Here is a 14,461-nt window from a genome sequence, read left to right as displayed (position 1 = left end):
ATTACATCGGTATTTTTAACATTTTTCCCGCAAATATTACATCATGCTGTGGCGAAAATATTAGTGCAGTAACCATGGGGACGCTGTGCAGCTGTGAAACTTGGACAAACACTTTCCCGCCCTACCAGCTGCACTCCTTTGCATCCAATAAATAACACAAATGTAGCTATTTAGTCGAGCTTCACACCAGATATCACACATCACTTGTGCGATGTTCAGAGTGATGTCATTGTTAAGACACATTTTCTTGCTACATGGCCAAGATTTGAAAAGGTTTCATGTATCTCTTCGTTGTCATCTTTCAGCAGTGACCTCCAGACTGCACTTTCCTTCGCCTCCGCTTTCCACTCTGGAATCCATGACATTCCTGTGGGCCCAGTGACATCGTCCCCTCTCTCCCAGGCCTTCTACAGTGCTCCACACAAGGCAGGAAAAATAAGCAATAAGCAGAAGATAATATCTGTTTTTCACCTCTCAATGTTGCCTCCTTTCTTTTCTATCAATCAATCTCATCCTCGAGCACACGACAATATCCTCCTGCTTCGAGAGATCAAGAGTTCAAGAGTTGCCATGGTGACAGGATAAACACTTACCATGTTTGATCAGGAACTAATTCAGTTTAAATGTAATTCTTAAGCTGTTTCCTCACATCAGTGCCACCTGCTGAGGAAGCTTGCAAGAAAATATCGATGCACTTGATGGTACATCTATTGTATATATATGTACTCAGTTCTGTTTATGGAAGTATGCAAAAGTGACCTTTTTGCTTTTTTTTCTCCGTTTTATATTCTTTTTTCTTCCTTACAATCTCCACATAGATGTATGCACAACAACAAAAATATCAACAACAAGAAAGATCATTTTATGAAGCGCTTGGCCCCTAAACTGCGGTTGAATGTGAAGGCATACGAACGTACAACGGCCAACACAGACAAGAGCCATGCCACTCTCAAGTCAAATATCAACTGAATACAATAATCCTATAAACCCATTGTCCAGATGGCATTTTAGAGCTAACACAGAAAGAGGGATTGACATACATAGTAATATACCTGCTGTATTGCCATAAATTGCAGTATGCTTTATCATCACTCCTGTTTTGGGATACATAACCGGATCCCTGCTAAAACAAAACCAATACAAGGCGCTGAAAATGAGGACGCTGCTTCATGAAGTTTTACCTGCCCATCACCAGTCAGAGCTTTGACTAGAAAGCTCTCACTAGACGCGTTCTCCGGTTGCTCAAAAACTGTTCCGATCCAAACTAATAAGTTTTTCTTTCACCACCGTTCCACCAGATTCAGCCTCCCTCATAGATGAAATTCATCAACAAGAGCTTTCCCGCAGTGTGTGGTGCAGCGCAGGCGTTGGTGTAAACAAACACGTTCGCTTGTGTATTCCCTCGATCCCAAACATAAATCCAACGTTCGGCCCCAGTGGACAGCAGATTAATATTATGGCCTGACTTGGTCAATTATTTTATTGCAGTAATGTAAAAACCCTGACTCGTGTACAGTTGCAGCACATTAGAGGCACAAAGGAAGGAGGAGAGCTCATTTTTGAGGAGGTCCAGAGGGAGTCGCCGGGATGGACCAGCTGTTTCACAGAGGCATCCTGCAAAGCCAAACTCCGGCCGTGGAATTTCAAAACAACCACATGAATTTAAATGGGTTCATTACCAACTGTTAACACGAGCCGACTTCAGGAACTCAAAAAGACCTGTGGGAGGTTTTAGATCTGATTCATGTCAAACATCGAGCCTGGGAGATTTTAACAAGGAAGAAAGCCATATAAAGGGTTAAAATATCATCCATTAATAATGATTTAGAATGGATTTTTGATGTTACAATGTTTTGTTGCTTCCTCCCACCGTATATCATCAGCTTTTTTCCTTCATTTTTATTGATCATATCAAACAATACTTGTGTTTCATCATGAAAAAAGTCAATTTTTACGCATCTTTTAGTGAAAATGCTGCAGTAAACGAGTTTCGACGACATTTTATACAACTACTATTTTATATACTGATACTTTCCCACCTGACATGCAGCGGTAAAGACAGCTATTTTCTTTATCATCATGTTTATACATCATAAAAGGGAAAATGATGCGTAAACTGGCTGTGGAAAGGTCTAGAAAAGGTCAAGCGAACGGCAAAAACAGCTCATGACCAGCAGAGGGAAGCAGAGTACACTGCAAACTGCTCAGATACTTGTCAAGCGAAAACCCCATTTCAATTCATATTCATAGTATGGAAAATACGACAAAAAATAATCTTAACCTGGGCATACGCCCAGAAAAAAATATTATACTTATATTCAATAATAACTTGGATTCACTGGTTATAATTTAACCTGGTGATAATTAAAAGTCCTAAAAACAGGTTATTAATTATTATCGAATCATAAGCGATATCACTCATATATCCGTTGTATTTTGCTCGCTATTAGGCGATTAACACATCTCAAGAGTGAATGGAAAAATCATAACCATGCCAATGCCTTCAGACAAACGAAACACATTACACTAAACTTTACACTTTTGCACATAGAAACTAAAATAAATAGTGACAATGATCTTAATTCGATTTTTTTTTTCTTATCTTATTTTCTTAATCATAATTTCCCTCATTTAAAAAAGGTAACACATTATGGAGTTGCATAATAGAGAAACTATTCACCACAGCTACTATAAACTCTGGTTTCACTGTTTTTATTCTTGGGAAATCTGACATGGTTATTAATATACTGACTTGATGTTAGATTCCCAGAGGGACCTCCCCAGTTACAGCCACTAAAGAAGAGGTTTCAAACATGCCACTGAACTCCCTCCTCCGGCTGTGACCTAATTAACAGAGAAACAGATAACGAAAAAGGTGCAGCAGCAGGAAGGTGAATAAAGGCGGATCTGTCTCTCGGCACAAGCCTCCATTGTGGGTCTGGACCTCTCAGACAAACCAGGTGTTCGGGGCTCAGGCTGGGGGCCGGCAGACAGGGAGCACCACACATTACAGGCCTACTGTACCTGGATACCAACACACACCTCTGATCATCTGTGGAATGTCTGATGTCACTCTTGTGATTTTGTCCCATACTGTATGTTGTATCATCACTGACTCCATCAGGGACAACATATGGAGCTCAGTCAGTAGCTGACTGACTTGGGTGGAGGTCCCTCGTAACCACAGCAAGTGACACCATCTGAGAGTCGCAACAATGTAGAGCTGCAGTAACCTTGATCATGAGTTTTCAAAGCTGCATGTTCAGCTCTAAAGACACAGCAGACCAAACCATGAAGAGCTTTGCAGCTTCAAATCCAGAAGTCAGTGTTCCCCAGGATAAGATGAGATGTGCTCCGACTAAAATCTCTCTTATATCCACAATATGCTATCTATTAAACTCTGTTAAATATTCCCTCAGAAAGCGATGATGCTAGCTTGTCTAGACGCTCTGATGCTCGTCGTCCTTGAGTGTGTGTGTGGACATTTTTGACTGCTGTGTCTTCAGCAAACAACAGGACCTCCTCCTCCTCCTCCTCCCATGAACCACAAACTGCTGATGGAGCAGGAGGCTCTGGTCCTCCCAGTTGCTACAAATGTTTCTTGGTGTTCTTTGTTATACTGACCTCCGCTAAGGAGGTCATGTTTTCAATGTCATTGGTTTGTCAGTCTGTGTTCAAAATAAGTTGGATGGAATAGTCAGGAAGTAAGGACCAAGTGATTGAATTTTGGGAGTTGTGCTCTAGGTCTCTCATTTTTCTTGCCATGGCAGTAAATGTGACATCAGCCGTGACGTCCAGGAGGGGAAATAACAGTAAACAGAAAACAGGTTTCGACAGCCCTTCCCCTTTCTGGGCCTGAACTGTGTATCAAAAACAGTTGTGATAAGAATCAGAGACATTTGCATTTGCTAGTTCCTCATTTAAGGTATAGTAGTCAACTGTCATCTGTGAGAACCATTCTCCTTTGCCTCCCACCCACCACTGTCCTGGTGCGAGAGGCGCTGCCCTCTGAAAATAGAATTAAGTCAACAGGGGAAATATTAGTCAAGTAATTCTCCAGAAGTTAATCTGTAACCTGAAGTGGAATAAAGGCCGACTCATGATCCCTCTGTCTCACTTCTGCAAGCTCAACATGACTAGTAGGAAAATCCATTTTACAATTAGTAGTATTGCCCTATTCTTTACGCTGAAGTTACCGTATGTTAGCCACATTTTCCTGCTATTCATTTTAGTGTAAAATATGTAATATATTGTATATTAATGAAAAAACGTCATTCTTTTTTTCATTTTTTCCAACTTTGGACTCCCTTCTTATTATACTTCTTTCTTGTATTAAATAATTGTATTTTCACTTTAATATGAAAATTGATGCTCTGATGTTTACGTTTATAATTGTCCTTAATTATGATCTATTAGTGTATAATAATATCAATAATAATAATAAGTGGCATAAGTAGTGCGAGTACAAACTTTTTTTTATGCAACGCATTCATGTACTCTATTATAATATTCTTCAAGTGTAAATGTACACAATACATATTGTAGAGATTGATTTTTCTCATGGTTAAACGGGTGTTTCATGATATATCATTGGGATTACATGTTTGACTGACAAAACAATGTAATGAAAATAGATTTATATACATTACGTTCCACAAACATTTGGAAAAAAGATAATTATGAAAGAATATTAATAGTACTGTTCTCATAATGATTTAATGCATATTTTAGTTTTGGTCATACATTTATGATTCAATCTATTTTATTTACATTTTTATTAAAATGTAGCAACTGTTTCAACCACATTTTATTAAACGATATCATCAGATAAACAAAATTTTTTCACGTTTTCCCCACTTCACTTTTTTTTCGCTGCAATATGTCGATGACTTTGGTGAAATGACTCGTTCAGTGAGTAATGATCAAAAGTGGATGGCGTCGTGGTGAAGTTGTGGTGAAGCTGTGGCTCGCTTCACTGAGTTCAGTCATTAGGCGTCTGCAGCCGCCGTAAGTCCGTCTGTGTTTGGTTTGGGCGGATAAACATCAGATGGTTAAATCTCCTGAGTTTGAAGCCTCGAGTCCTGTTTTGCGAGCCAGTCACAAAAAAATCAACTCTCAGACATCAAGCCAACACGACGGTTGCTGAAGTCGCCTGGTAAATCGGGGTGAACTGCTTCAATAACACGCCAAGTGGGTGCAGCAACAAACAAAAGTGAAGCACAAGAACAATGCGAGACCTTATACAAGTATTATCTCATCTTTAAAAAGCAAGCTTCCAACTGGTCGGGCAGGTTAGTCCTGATCAAACGCTATTCAGGGATCCTGTGACAAAAACTGGTCATTCTAGATGCGCACACACACACACGTACATGACACACACACTTACAAGCAAGCCTGCTCCACTGGATTCAGACATGAGGGGATGAGATAAATGCAAACCTGACCTGGTAATAAAACGACACACACACACACAGGTACAGGCAGAAAAATGCACACACTGCGACCTTTGTGTGGTAAACACTTTCAAGGCCAAGTCCCGCCCTTTCCCTCCCACGCTCTCTAACCTCACTCCTCAATCTTTCCACTGCTGCTCTCCCACCACTCGAGACCACCGTCTTCCCGTCCACCTACATGTTGTTTCAGAGTCAGGCTCCCAGCGACAAGACGACTCAAGTCCTCCCTTCACCACCCTTTACATCCAGTCTTGCGCCAACTTTAAAGTGATATCTAGTCATTCAGAAGAATTCACTGAACCATTTATCAGACCTTTAGACCTGCATCTGGATGTTCCATGTACAACCCCCCTCATTCCACCTTGTTCTGGTGTCCTTCACTAGAGTTAGTTTTGATGTGTGAAATAGAATCACCTGGTTTATTTCATCCATTCCGTTGCTGGCAAACTCGAACACCAGTTCTGTGGGCTGGACTGCAGTCGTCATGGCACCAGGTCGCCAGAGGTCAGGGCACTGCCTCCTGATACCAGTGTCCGGTGGCTCCAAAACAGGCTGTGTGAGGTTCACCAAGCACTTCCAGTCGTCACCGGGGTCTTCAGAGGATCACAGCAGCCTGGTCTCTGTCCGACACAGCGGCTGGATCCTGCTGTGCCTGGAGCATCTACACCTGAGGACAGACGGAGGGGGGGCGGCCATTTATTTGACAGTCAATGGAGCATGGTTGTAAATAGAGAGGGAGCTACTGAGGCGGCCAAGGAACTTTCAGACAGCATCTAACAGTAATTCCAAACAAACTGAAATATTGATGGAGCGACTAAATCAATGATCTTTAGTAGCAGACGCTTCTCTGTCCACTAACACAAGTCAGATCCAACCAAAACTCACCCAATAATCTGGTCAAAACAAAGATGTTCTCATGCACCAGCTACCTGAAGCAGGAGATGAAGTGACTGAGGAAAATAAAATGTTTTCCCACTTCACCAACAGAATGAGAAATCTAAGGATCCTTCTGAAGTTGTGACAGGTTTATAAGGACCTGGACCTAGTCTGTTTTTGCACATCGGTTCTCAAGCTAAGCTAATGTGTCCATTTACAGATGAATAGTAGCAGAAGCACATGGCCTGGCTTCCAACTGCCACCCAAAGAGTCACATCAGCAAGAAAGGACTCGTCAGGTGATGCATTAGAGGCCCCTCCCTGCGAGGACCCTCAGGGGCCGACAGTGATCACAGGGAAGAACTCAAGAGGTCAGGTACTTGTGAGTGAGTGTGCTAGTGCTTGGAGGTGTATCCCAAAAACCAGATACCCAAAGGCGAGTTTCTGGGGTGAAGAAGGATGGGTGGGGCTCAAGCTGTGAATGAGGTCCAATATACCCCTGGGCCACTCACCCCACCCCCCTTTCCTTCTGAGTTGTTAATGAAGAGACATGAATGGGTGAAGTTGTGACATCTTGACTTAATATTAAATACCTTTAACCTACGTGAGTCACCTCTGACAAAGCACTACGCCATGAGAAGAGAAGTTTCAGGTTAACATCTGGTACAACTGTCAGGACGTCCTGGTAGTTCTGGCTCTTTGATGCTCGTGGGCTCACCGCCTTAAAAAGAGAAGCCTCTTGAGTTGGGTCCCTGACTAGTCGCCCCTTGGCACGTGAGGCTTGTCACTACTGGCAGACGCTGTGGTGCATATCAATTTCTGTATTTTTCACATGATAATACTTCATATACTTAGCGTGAAAGACAAAACACCATATGGATCACTTTAGTGGAGTACTTTTAAGGATGTAAAACTGACTACTTAAATTAAAAAAAAACATTTTATTTACTTAAAAAAGGGAGATTTCAAGTGCAGAAAACACCATACCAATATTGAAGCTACTACCACATTTAATATACTTGTATTTACAATGCAGGTAGGAGTAACTTTTCTGTTTATGATCATCGTATGATCGCAGAGACAGACTTTTTCACTCGGTAAAGAAGGAGGCCGCCCTTGTTTTGAACACTTCCTCAGGGGGGACAGTTCCTGGCTGCTACTACACATCAGACTTTGTATGTTTGTTAACGTCCCTCTCCTCAGTGCTTCATTGATCTGGGTGGCCCAGTTGGCGCGGTGCTAACGGCAAACACAGAATCAAGCGTTCGTCGGTCTGCACATTATCCCCGGGCACATGACAACAGCTGCCTTGTCCCAGCACAAGGAAAGGGTTGTGGCCGCTCTCACTACGTCACGAGGAGGAGGAGGAGGGCGGGGGGGGGAGGAAGGGGCGGAGGAGGAGAGCAAGGGGAAGAATCGTGCAGAGATGTTAGTCGCAGCATAATAGCGCAAACATGTCTGAGACTCTGGGTGGGGCTTCACTGTTTAAGCTCCGAGAAAAACACTCAACTGTGGCATCTCTGAAACCACTTGAGTGTTCTGCTCAGACGTGAAGCAACTGCTCAGCAACAATTTTCACTCACACTTGATTCAAAACAAAAAAACATTGACTGATGTAGGTTCTACACGCAGCTCATGGCAAGCCACGGATCTATAAATAGCAGGAGCATTTATGTTTTTCCCATGAGAGACTCCATGTAATGCTACCACAAAACACAGTACTGAAATGCAAATTCGCCACTGAAATAGTCTTCTTAGAAAACGGCTAAAGCAGTGCCGATCCAACTTTGAATGAAAGGATGCCAAATAACCGGTAAAATAAAAGCAAGCACCGAAGTGAAAAATATATGTATTGTGTTTTTTAGCCGTCGCAAAAAATATATTGTAGTGTATTCAGCATAACAATGTATATGCTGTGTACAAATTCACTTTGAGTAAAAACAATTTTTTTCTTTACAATTTATTTTACTTTGTACTTTTTTTTTATTCATTATTATTTATAATTTCATTTGGTTTCATTTCATTATGTTACTTCTTGTTATTGGGCAAAAAAAAGCACTGAAAACAGTGCAATAAAAACTTTTTTTATATAGTACTCATCACATGTAGGTGAAAACTTCATGCAAGAAATACTGACATTTGACTTGCTGATACCAACAGTGTTAAGAGAACATTGCCGTTTTTTTGTCGGCTGGGGGTTGAAACCACGCAGACGAAAGCAGGAAGTGAAGCCAAACTTCAAAGATAAGAAGCAGGAAGTCAAAACGTTTTTCAACACAAAACCACATCGACATTTCAGAGAAAAGGGATGATGCAACATGAGTCGAGAAAGAATCTTTGACAAAACCTAAATGGTTTTGTAGTGGCTAAAAGGCATTTTGTAACTATCATGGCACTTTATCAGCGCCAGCAATGTTTTCTCATAAAAACAATTTTAATTCGTTGTTTCAATTTATTCATTGTTTCCCATTTCATGTAGTGTTTTTAAGGTGGTTTGATTTACATTTAAAGACACTTAGATATAGTTTTCCACAGCAATACACTGTTTTGTACTAGTGAAATCGACTCGTATTGTTGTCATCTCTTTCTTTTCTCTTAATAAAATGACCTCCACTACTCAGCATTGTATCACTAAATAATTTATGTTTTGGTTTTGATGGTTGAAATCTTTATTCAAGTATTTACACTGCTCCCAACTACATCTGAGGGTTGAAGCTGTATATCACTGTCGTGTTACCTTCACTCATCCCTGAACTCGCTTATCTACATCTTTCACCCCTTCTTCCGAAAAGCTAAGTGCACAACTAGCAGCTATATTTGTACCCTCAAAGATCGACAGAGATTACTACGACGTGAGCAGCAACCTGGCGTGCTGGAGAGCCAGGAGGAGTATGAGGCAAACACCGAGCTGCTCCGCCCTGACAGCATGGTGACTGCCAGTCGCAATAACAACCAATTAGAGCCGGGATTCATGAACAAATGGAGCATTCCCAGAAGGCACTACTTCCCCCGCTGTACTCTCTTCAGCTGAGCTCATTGTTGACCATGAAAGGAGGCAATTTAAGCCGTTTGAATGACTATGCAGTGACTCACCCCGCCAGTGCAAACATTGAGAGATGCCTGAAAAAAAAAAAGGACCAGAAAAGTGAACTTATCAGCCATTTAATGGTCAGGTTACAAAAATTCTGCTGACATGGGAGCGCTAGAGTGGCGGGGGTGTGGATGAAAGAGTCGTACAAAGGACGACCCTCAATATGGGGGAGTCAGAGAGGAGAACCCCAAAGTCTTCTGATAGTTGGACGTGGCTGAATAGCTAAGTAAAACCAGTGTCTTCTCATGCAACGAAACAGGCCTTACCACAGGGGTTTTTGTGATCAGGGTTTTCAAGGACTGCAATGAAATCTAAGACTACGGTTCTCAGTCAGAACAGGAGGAATATCTCGTCCAGGTTGCTGAAGAGATCCTTCCCCATATGGAGGAGTTCAAGTATCTAGTTCAAGCAGCATCTTCAGTCATGAGGTCTGTGAATTGGTCTGTCATGAGAAAGCAAAAAACTGAGCCAAAGGACGACACTCCTGATGCTCCGATTCTAACCTATGGTCAGGAAGTCTGGTACTCTGAAGCGCTCTGGGAACATCTAACCAAAAGGAGGCCACATTGTCAATGTCTCTTGGTTGAACCCCACAGTATCACCCCAGAAGAATGGGAGGAAGCAGATTCTGGGCCTCCTTCATGGGGCTACTGCCTGACTTTCAAACACCCCTTGGAAGATGGATAGATGATCTGATGGACAAAGAAACTGACAGGTGGATGGATGCATGGCAGAGTAGAATACATGAAGCTTTATTCCTCTTCATGTCCAAAACAAATTGTCAAGCCTCATAATGCTAAATAAACAGGTGGTACAGACACTACATATTCCCAACTAAATTATCAAATCATGTTCAACAACTCACATTAAAATGGTATGAAGGTTCAACGCTCTTCCTGCTATTCCAGAGCCTAATAAGTTGCAACGGCCATCCATTATCCAGCCTGTGACTTAGATAGGGACATAAAAATGGCCGAAGAATTGTAGCTCTTAAAAGGTTATTTGGATATCACTTCAAACAAGTGGAGGTCCGCTACCCTTCTCCGTCTCAGTAAAACACTGTAAAAAGTCTTTCTGGCTTCACCAAACAACCTTGCAGGATGGCAGAAACTACGCCGCTCATATGTTATTGAATCAGAGTCAGCAGTTGGCTGTTTTTGCAGGATCTGCTGGTTCCTGTTAAGGAAATGACTCAGTGATATGAAGTTCCAGCTCCATTCTGCAGCCCGGCGATAGTCGCAGCAGCCAGCGGAGGAGCATGGTCATCCTTTTTAGACACACTTTTCCCCGGGCATATTTTGAAAAGCTGCACGACAGCACCCACGAAAGCCAAGAAGAACAGCAGAATGTTACGGGGATGTTATTAAGATTTAAAAACAGCAATCAAGCAGCAGTAATAAATAATCCAGAAAAGCTAAATAAATGACACATCAGGGGGAAATGATCGCGTGATGGGTGCAAGCTGGTGAAAGTTTTTTGAGTTTCTTTCACACGAAATGCAATTTTTTTCCTTTCAACCCATTCTTGGACAAATAATTTGGCTAAAATGACAACCTCAAATAGCAGTGTATGCAAAATATGAGTCACAGGTGAGCACAAAATATTTTATGCTTAACTGCAATTCTTCTTTTTTCTTCATCTTTAGAGACAAAGTTGACTAAAACATAGGCCAGGAGTGGAATAGTACACCAGGAATTCCAAGTCCATTGTTCTAACACCTAATACTGAAGCAAATGAAAATCTCAATATTTCCATATTTCCATCAGATAACTGACTGCACCACTGAAATCTATTATTTTCAAAGATTTCAACTAGTACTTCTGAGTGAACCATTTAAACCACCACCATTCTCACAGCGCACTACAACAGTTGACGCTCGTATTAACAGCTAATGTGTTAGCATGGAAGATCTAAATCGGATTTGTACTCTGTTTAGACACGGCCATTCGGATGACATTCGATAAGCCCTAATGATATTAGGCCCACAAATTAGACTGCATTCATGTTGCCGACCTCTTCTGTGATTGAGTTTGGTTACACGCTGAGGCAAGGTTGGGAAGTAAAATACATCAGTACATACATTGACAGACAGTACTAACAATAACAATACTTTACATTAACAGACAAAGTTCTGTCAACAAGCAGATTTGCATTTGATGTACTAAAAGAAGAAAATAATTTGTAAAGATGGCTGTCAACAGCTTCAATAGTTGCAGTACATTTTGGGATTTGTACTTACAATTGATGCTCTACACATTTGAATCTTGAATGGCAGCATCAAAAAATGTCACTCAAGGGCAGCTCAGATCTTGAAGCTGATCAGGGGAACGCATGAGGGTTGAAAAGAAACAAAACTGGTCCATAAATGCAGCCCTTGAATGTCCTCACCAACAAGCTGTTTCTCAATTTGTGTTGAAATCTAGTCTTTAAAAAGTAAATAAAGATGCTGCTCTTCTGTTTTGGCATTTTTCACCTAATAATATTGCCTTGAAGGCATTCAAACCAGCAATCCGTTGGGAACACCGCTCTGTGATTATATTTCATGGTCCAACATGTTTTCTCAGGCAAGGTGAGAAACCGCTTCAAAACAAGGTCAAAACGGTTCAGTATCCAGGTTATGTTTAAAGAGTTAACATGAAATCCATTAATGGCGAGTATATCCCAGTTGTACAGTGTGAGAGGACGCTCTAGTGTCAACTTTAAGTTATCATCTAGATGATGCCCCATGTTACAAATGGCTTTCATTGAGGCTTTAAATGATTGTATCATCAGCTAGAAAAGCTTTTGTGGAGTGACACGGCTGCTATATTCAGAGTTCTTCTCAATAATCGTGAAGAAAGCTTCAGACTGAAAATGTCCTCCTACTTGTCGTGAAAGAGAAATGAAAACATGGTATGTAAGTACAAGGATGTGAGGCTTTATTGCCTGTTTTGTTGTGATGCGCTTCTTCAATTCCGTTCATTGAAACAACAAGCGACTGACCTGGATTTTCAAACTGAACCTTAAATTCTAGATACCGCTTCATCTTTGAAAAGAGGCTGCTGTATGCGTTCAAAGGTTAGTGGGCGCGTGATTCGGCACCGAACAAGTTTGATGGATTTTCCACTCTGGCTCAGCAAGTTCTTAGTCTTTTATCATACAGTGAATGGGCAAACCAGCTTCTAAATAAGTGCTGGAGGTCATTTTAGAAACTTTCCATCCATTCAGATGGGTGATGATGTCATACAATGATGTAATAGATTAGAAAGACGAGGTTGAAAAATATTCTGAAAACGATTCACGTTGGAAAATGGCCTCAACACATGCGAATTAAGTGTTGTTGCTTTATTTAAGACACTGAACATGTGAAGCTTGAGAGCGGGTGAACATGGCATGGTGGACCAGGAGGATCAGGACAACATCATCCTGGAAGTGTGGACCAATGTGCGTCTGGTGTGGATAAACTCTGTCGACCCTCAACAACCAATAGCCTGAGACACCAGGACAGGTCTCCGTCACTACTGAGAGCGCTCTTCCCTCTGCTTTGTCAGGGCCGAATGAAGACAGAAAGTAAGCTCAGGCGAGCTTTCAGAAGGGGAATGGAATTTAATCTCATCTCCCACGAACCTTGTACTTTTCCACTCCAGGGCTCAAAGTTCAAGCAGAACAATCTGTCTGTGTGACTGTAATCCTTAACCTCTAGCAACATTACACACTTTCAGAGTAATTCCTCGCTTTTTTTTTTCTCACAGTTCGATGGAGAAGCCCTGGAAATACAGACGTCACTATGTACAAATTAAAGGAACATTAAAGCAAACTCTTGCCAAATACTAACGGTATTCTTTTTAGTTTCAGATAAAATTTCTACAGCTGAGAAAGGAAGATTCTCTTATCTTCCTCCCTCTGTGCACACTTTAGTTGATTTTGTTTTACTGTCTGTCTCTGCTGAAACTGATGTTATTTGACGGAGACATTGCAGAGCGTCACTCCACCTCCTCAGCCAAGTTCGGAAACTGTTGACTCAATGTGCAACACAACCATAGTAGAGAAGACACGGCTGAATTGTTGTCAATGTTGCTCCGAATAAATATAGAATGGACAAAAATAACACCCGAATTGATCAGTTCACTCTGTCCTTTCATTGTAAGGTTATTTATTTCTGTTAGGGCTCTAATAAAAAAGGTCATAGCAGTAATGCTAACACATCTACTGCATCACTTCATAGTATTTAAAATTGGTATTCTATTTTATAATCCTCTGCAGACACAAACCGCACATTTTTATCATGAAACTATGAAATGAAGATGCCGATAAATGTTCTGAAGGAAAAAAAAAACTGACCTGTTAGTTTGACAGGAACTGCACCAAGAACAGCGGGTTTCTGCTGCTTCCTGTCTGTTAAACCACACACAGACACGTTTGTGGAAACTTCTACTCCACCTATCTTCAAGTTTCTCTCAAACATGACACATGTAGCAAAAAAAGTGTCATCACTTCAAACTTCACCTGCGAATGGGTCACCTTCTGGTGATGTCGAAGCCTCTAGCACAACCTGTTAAATGGTACCGTGTGTGGTGATGGTTACACACACACATCGATGCTGCGACGGCATGAGCTGTGCAAACACACACATTAAAGTGTTCTTCAGAAGAGAGGCAGAACTTCCAGTGACACAAATTGAGATTGCGCAGCTACAGTCGGCAACACACTCGTTTTGCAGAAACTTCACCTTGATCTTTTTAGCCAGTCAAACCAGGACGTTTGTGTGTCCTGGTCATAAATCGCAGGCAATAAAGGTAACAGCAGCTCATTTGTATTTAGTTTTATCATAGCTGTCCTAACAGTAGCATGGTTATTATATTATTTGCAAGAGTTCAATTCAGAGACACAGTACAGTGTGAACAGAACATCAAAATACTTGTGAAATTTAAATAAAACAGACATTCCTTTATCTCACATTTCATACAGTGTTGCAGCTGTTAACCCTCCAGTGGTCGAACCTTGCTGCAAAGCATGAATTTTATTTACTTATTTATTTATTACCATTATGATTTTATTAGATT

General features: G+C 41.3%; 1 protein-coding gene across 2 annotated transcripts in view; it reads right to left on the bottom strand.

Moving 5' to 3' along the window:
* The window catches only part of elf1 (E74-like ETS transcription factor 1), a 46,865-nt gene that overhangs the window by 11,697 nt on the left and 20,707 nt on the right, over positions 1 to 14,461 (bottom strand). For both annotated transcript variants that reach the window (XM_053878827.1, XM_053878826.1), the window contains exon 2: positions 5,868 to 6,120. In XM_053878827.1, coding sequence (XP_053734802.1) covers positions 5,868 to 5,939 — 72 coding nt within the window. In that variant the 5' untranslated portion in view covers positions 5,940 to 6,120. The remainder of the gene's footprint in view (positions 1 to 5,867; positions 6,121 to 14,461) is intronic.

This window comes from Synchiropus splendidus, chromosome 11 (genome assembly GCF_027744825.2).
Source record: "Synchiropus splendidus isolate RoL2022-P1 chromosome 11, RoL_Sspl_1.0, whole genome shotgun sequence".
Classification (NCBI taxonomy): Eukaryota; Metazoa; Chordata; class Actinopteri; order Syngnathiformes; family Callionymidae; genus Synchiropus; species Synchiropus splendidus.
Note: the sequence above shows the minus strand (reverse complement) of the source record. Positions and strands in the feature narration are given on the sequence as shown.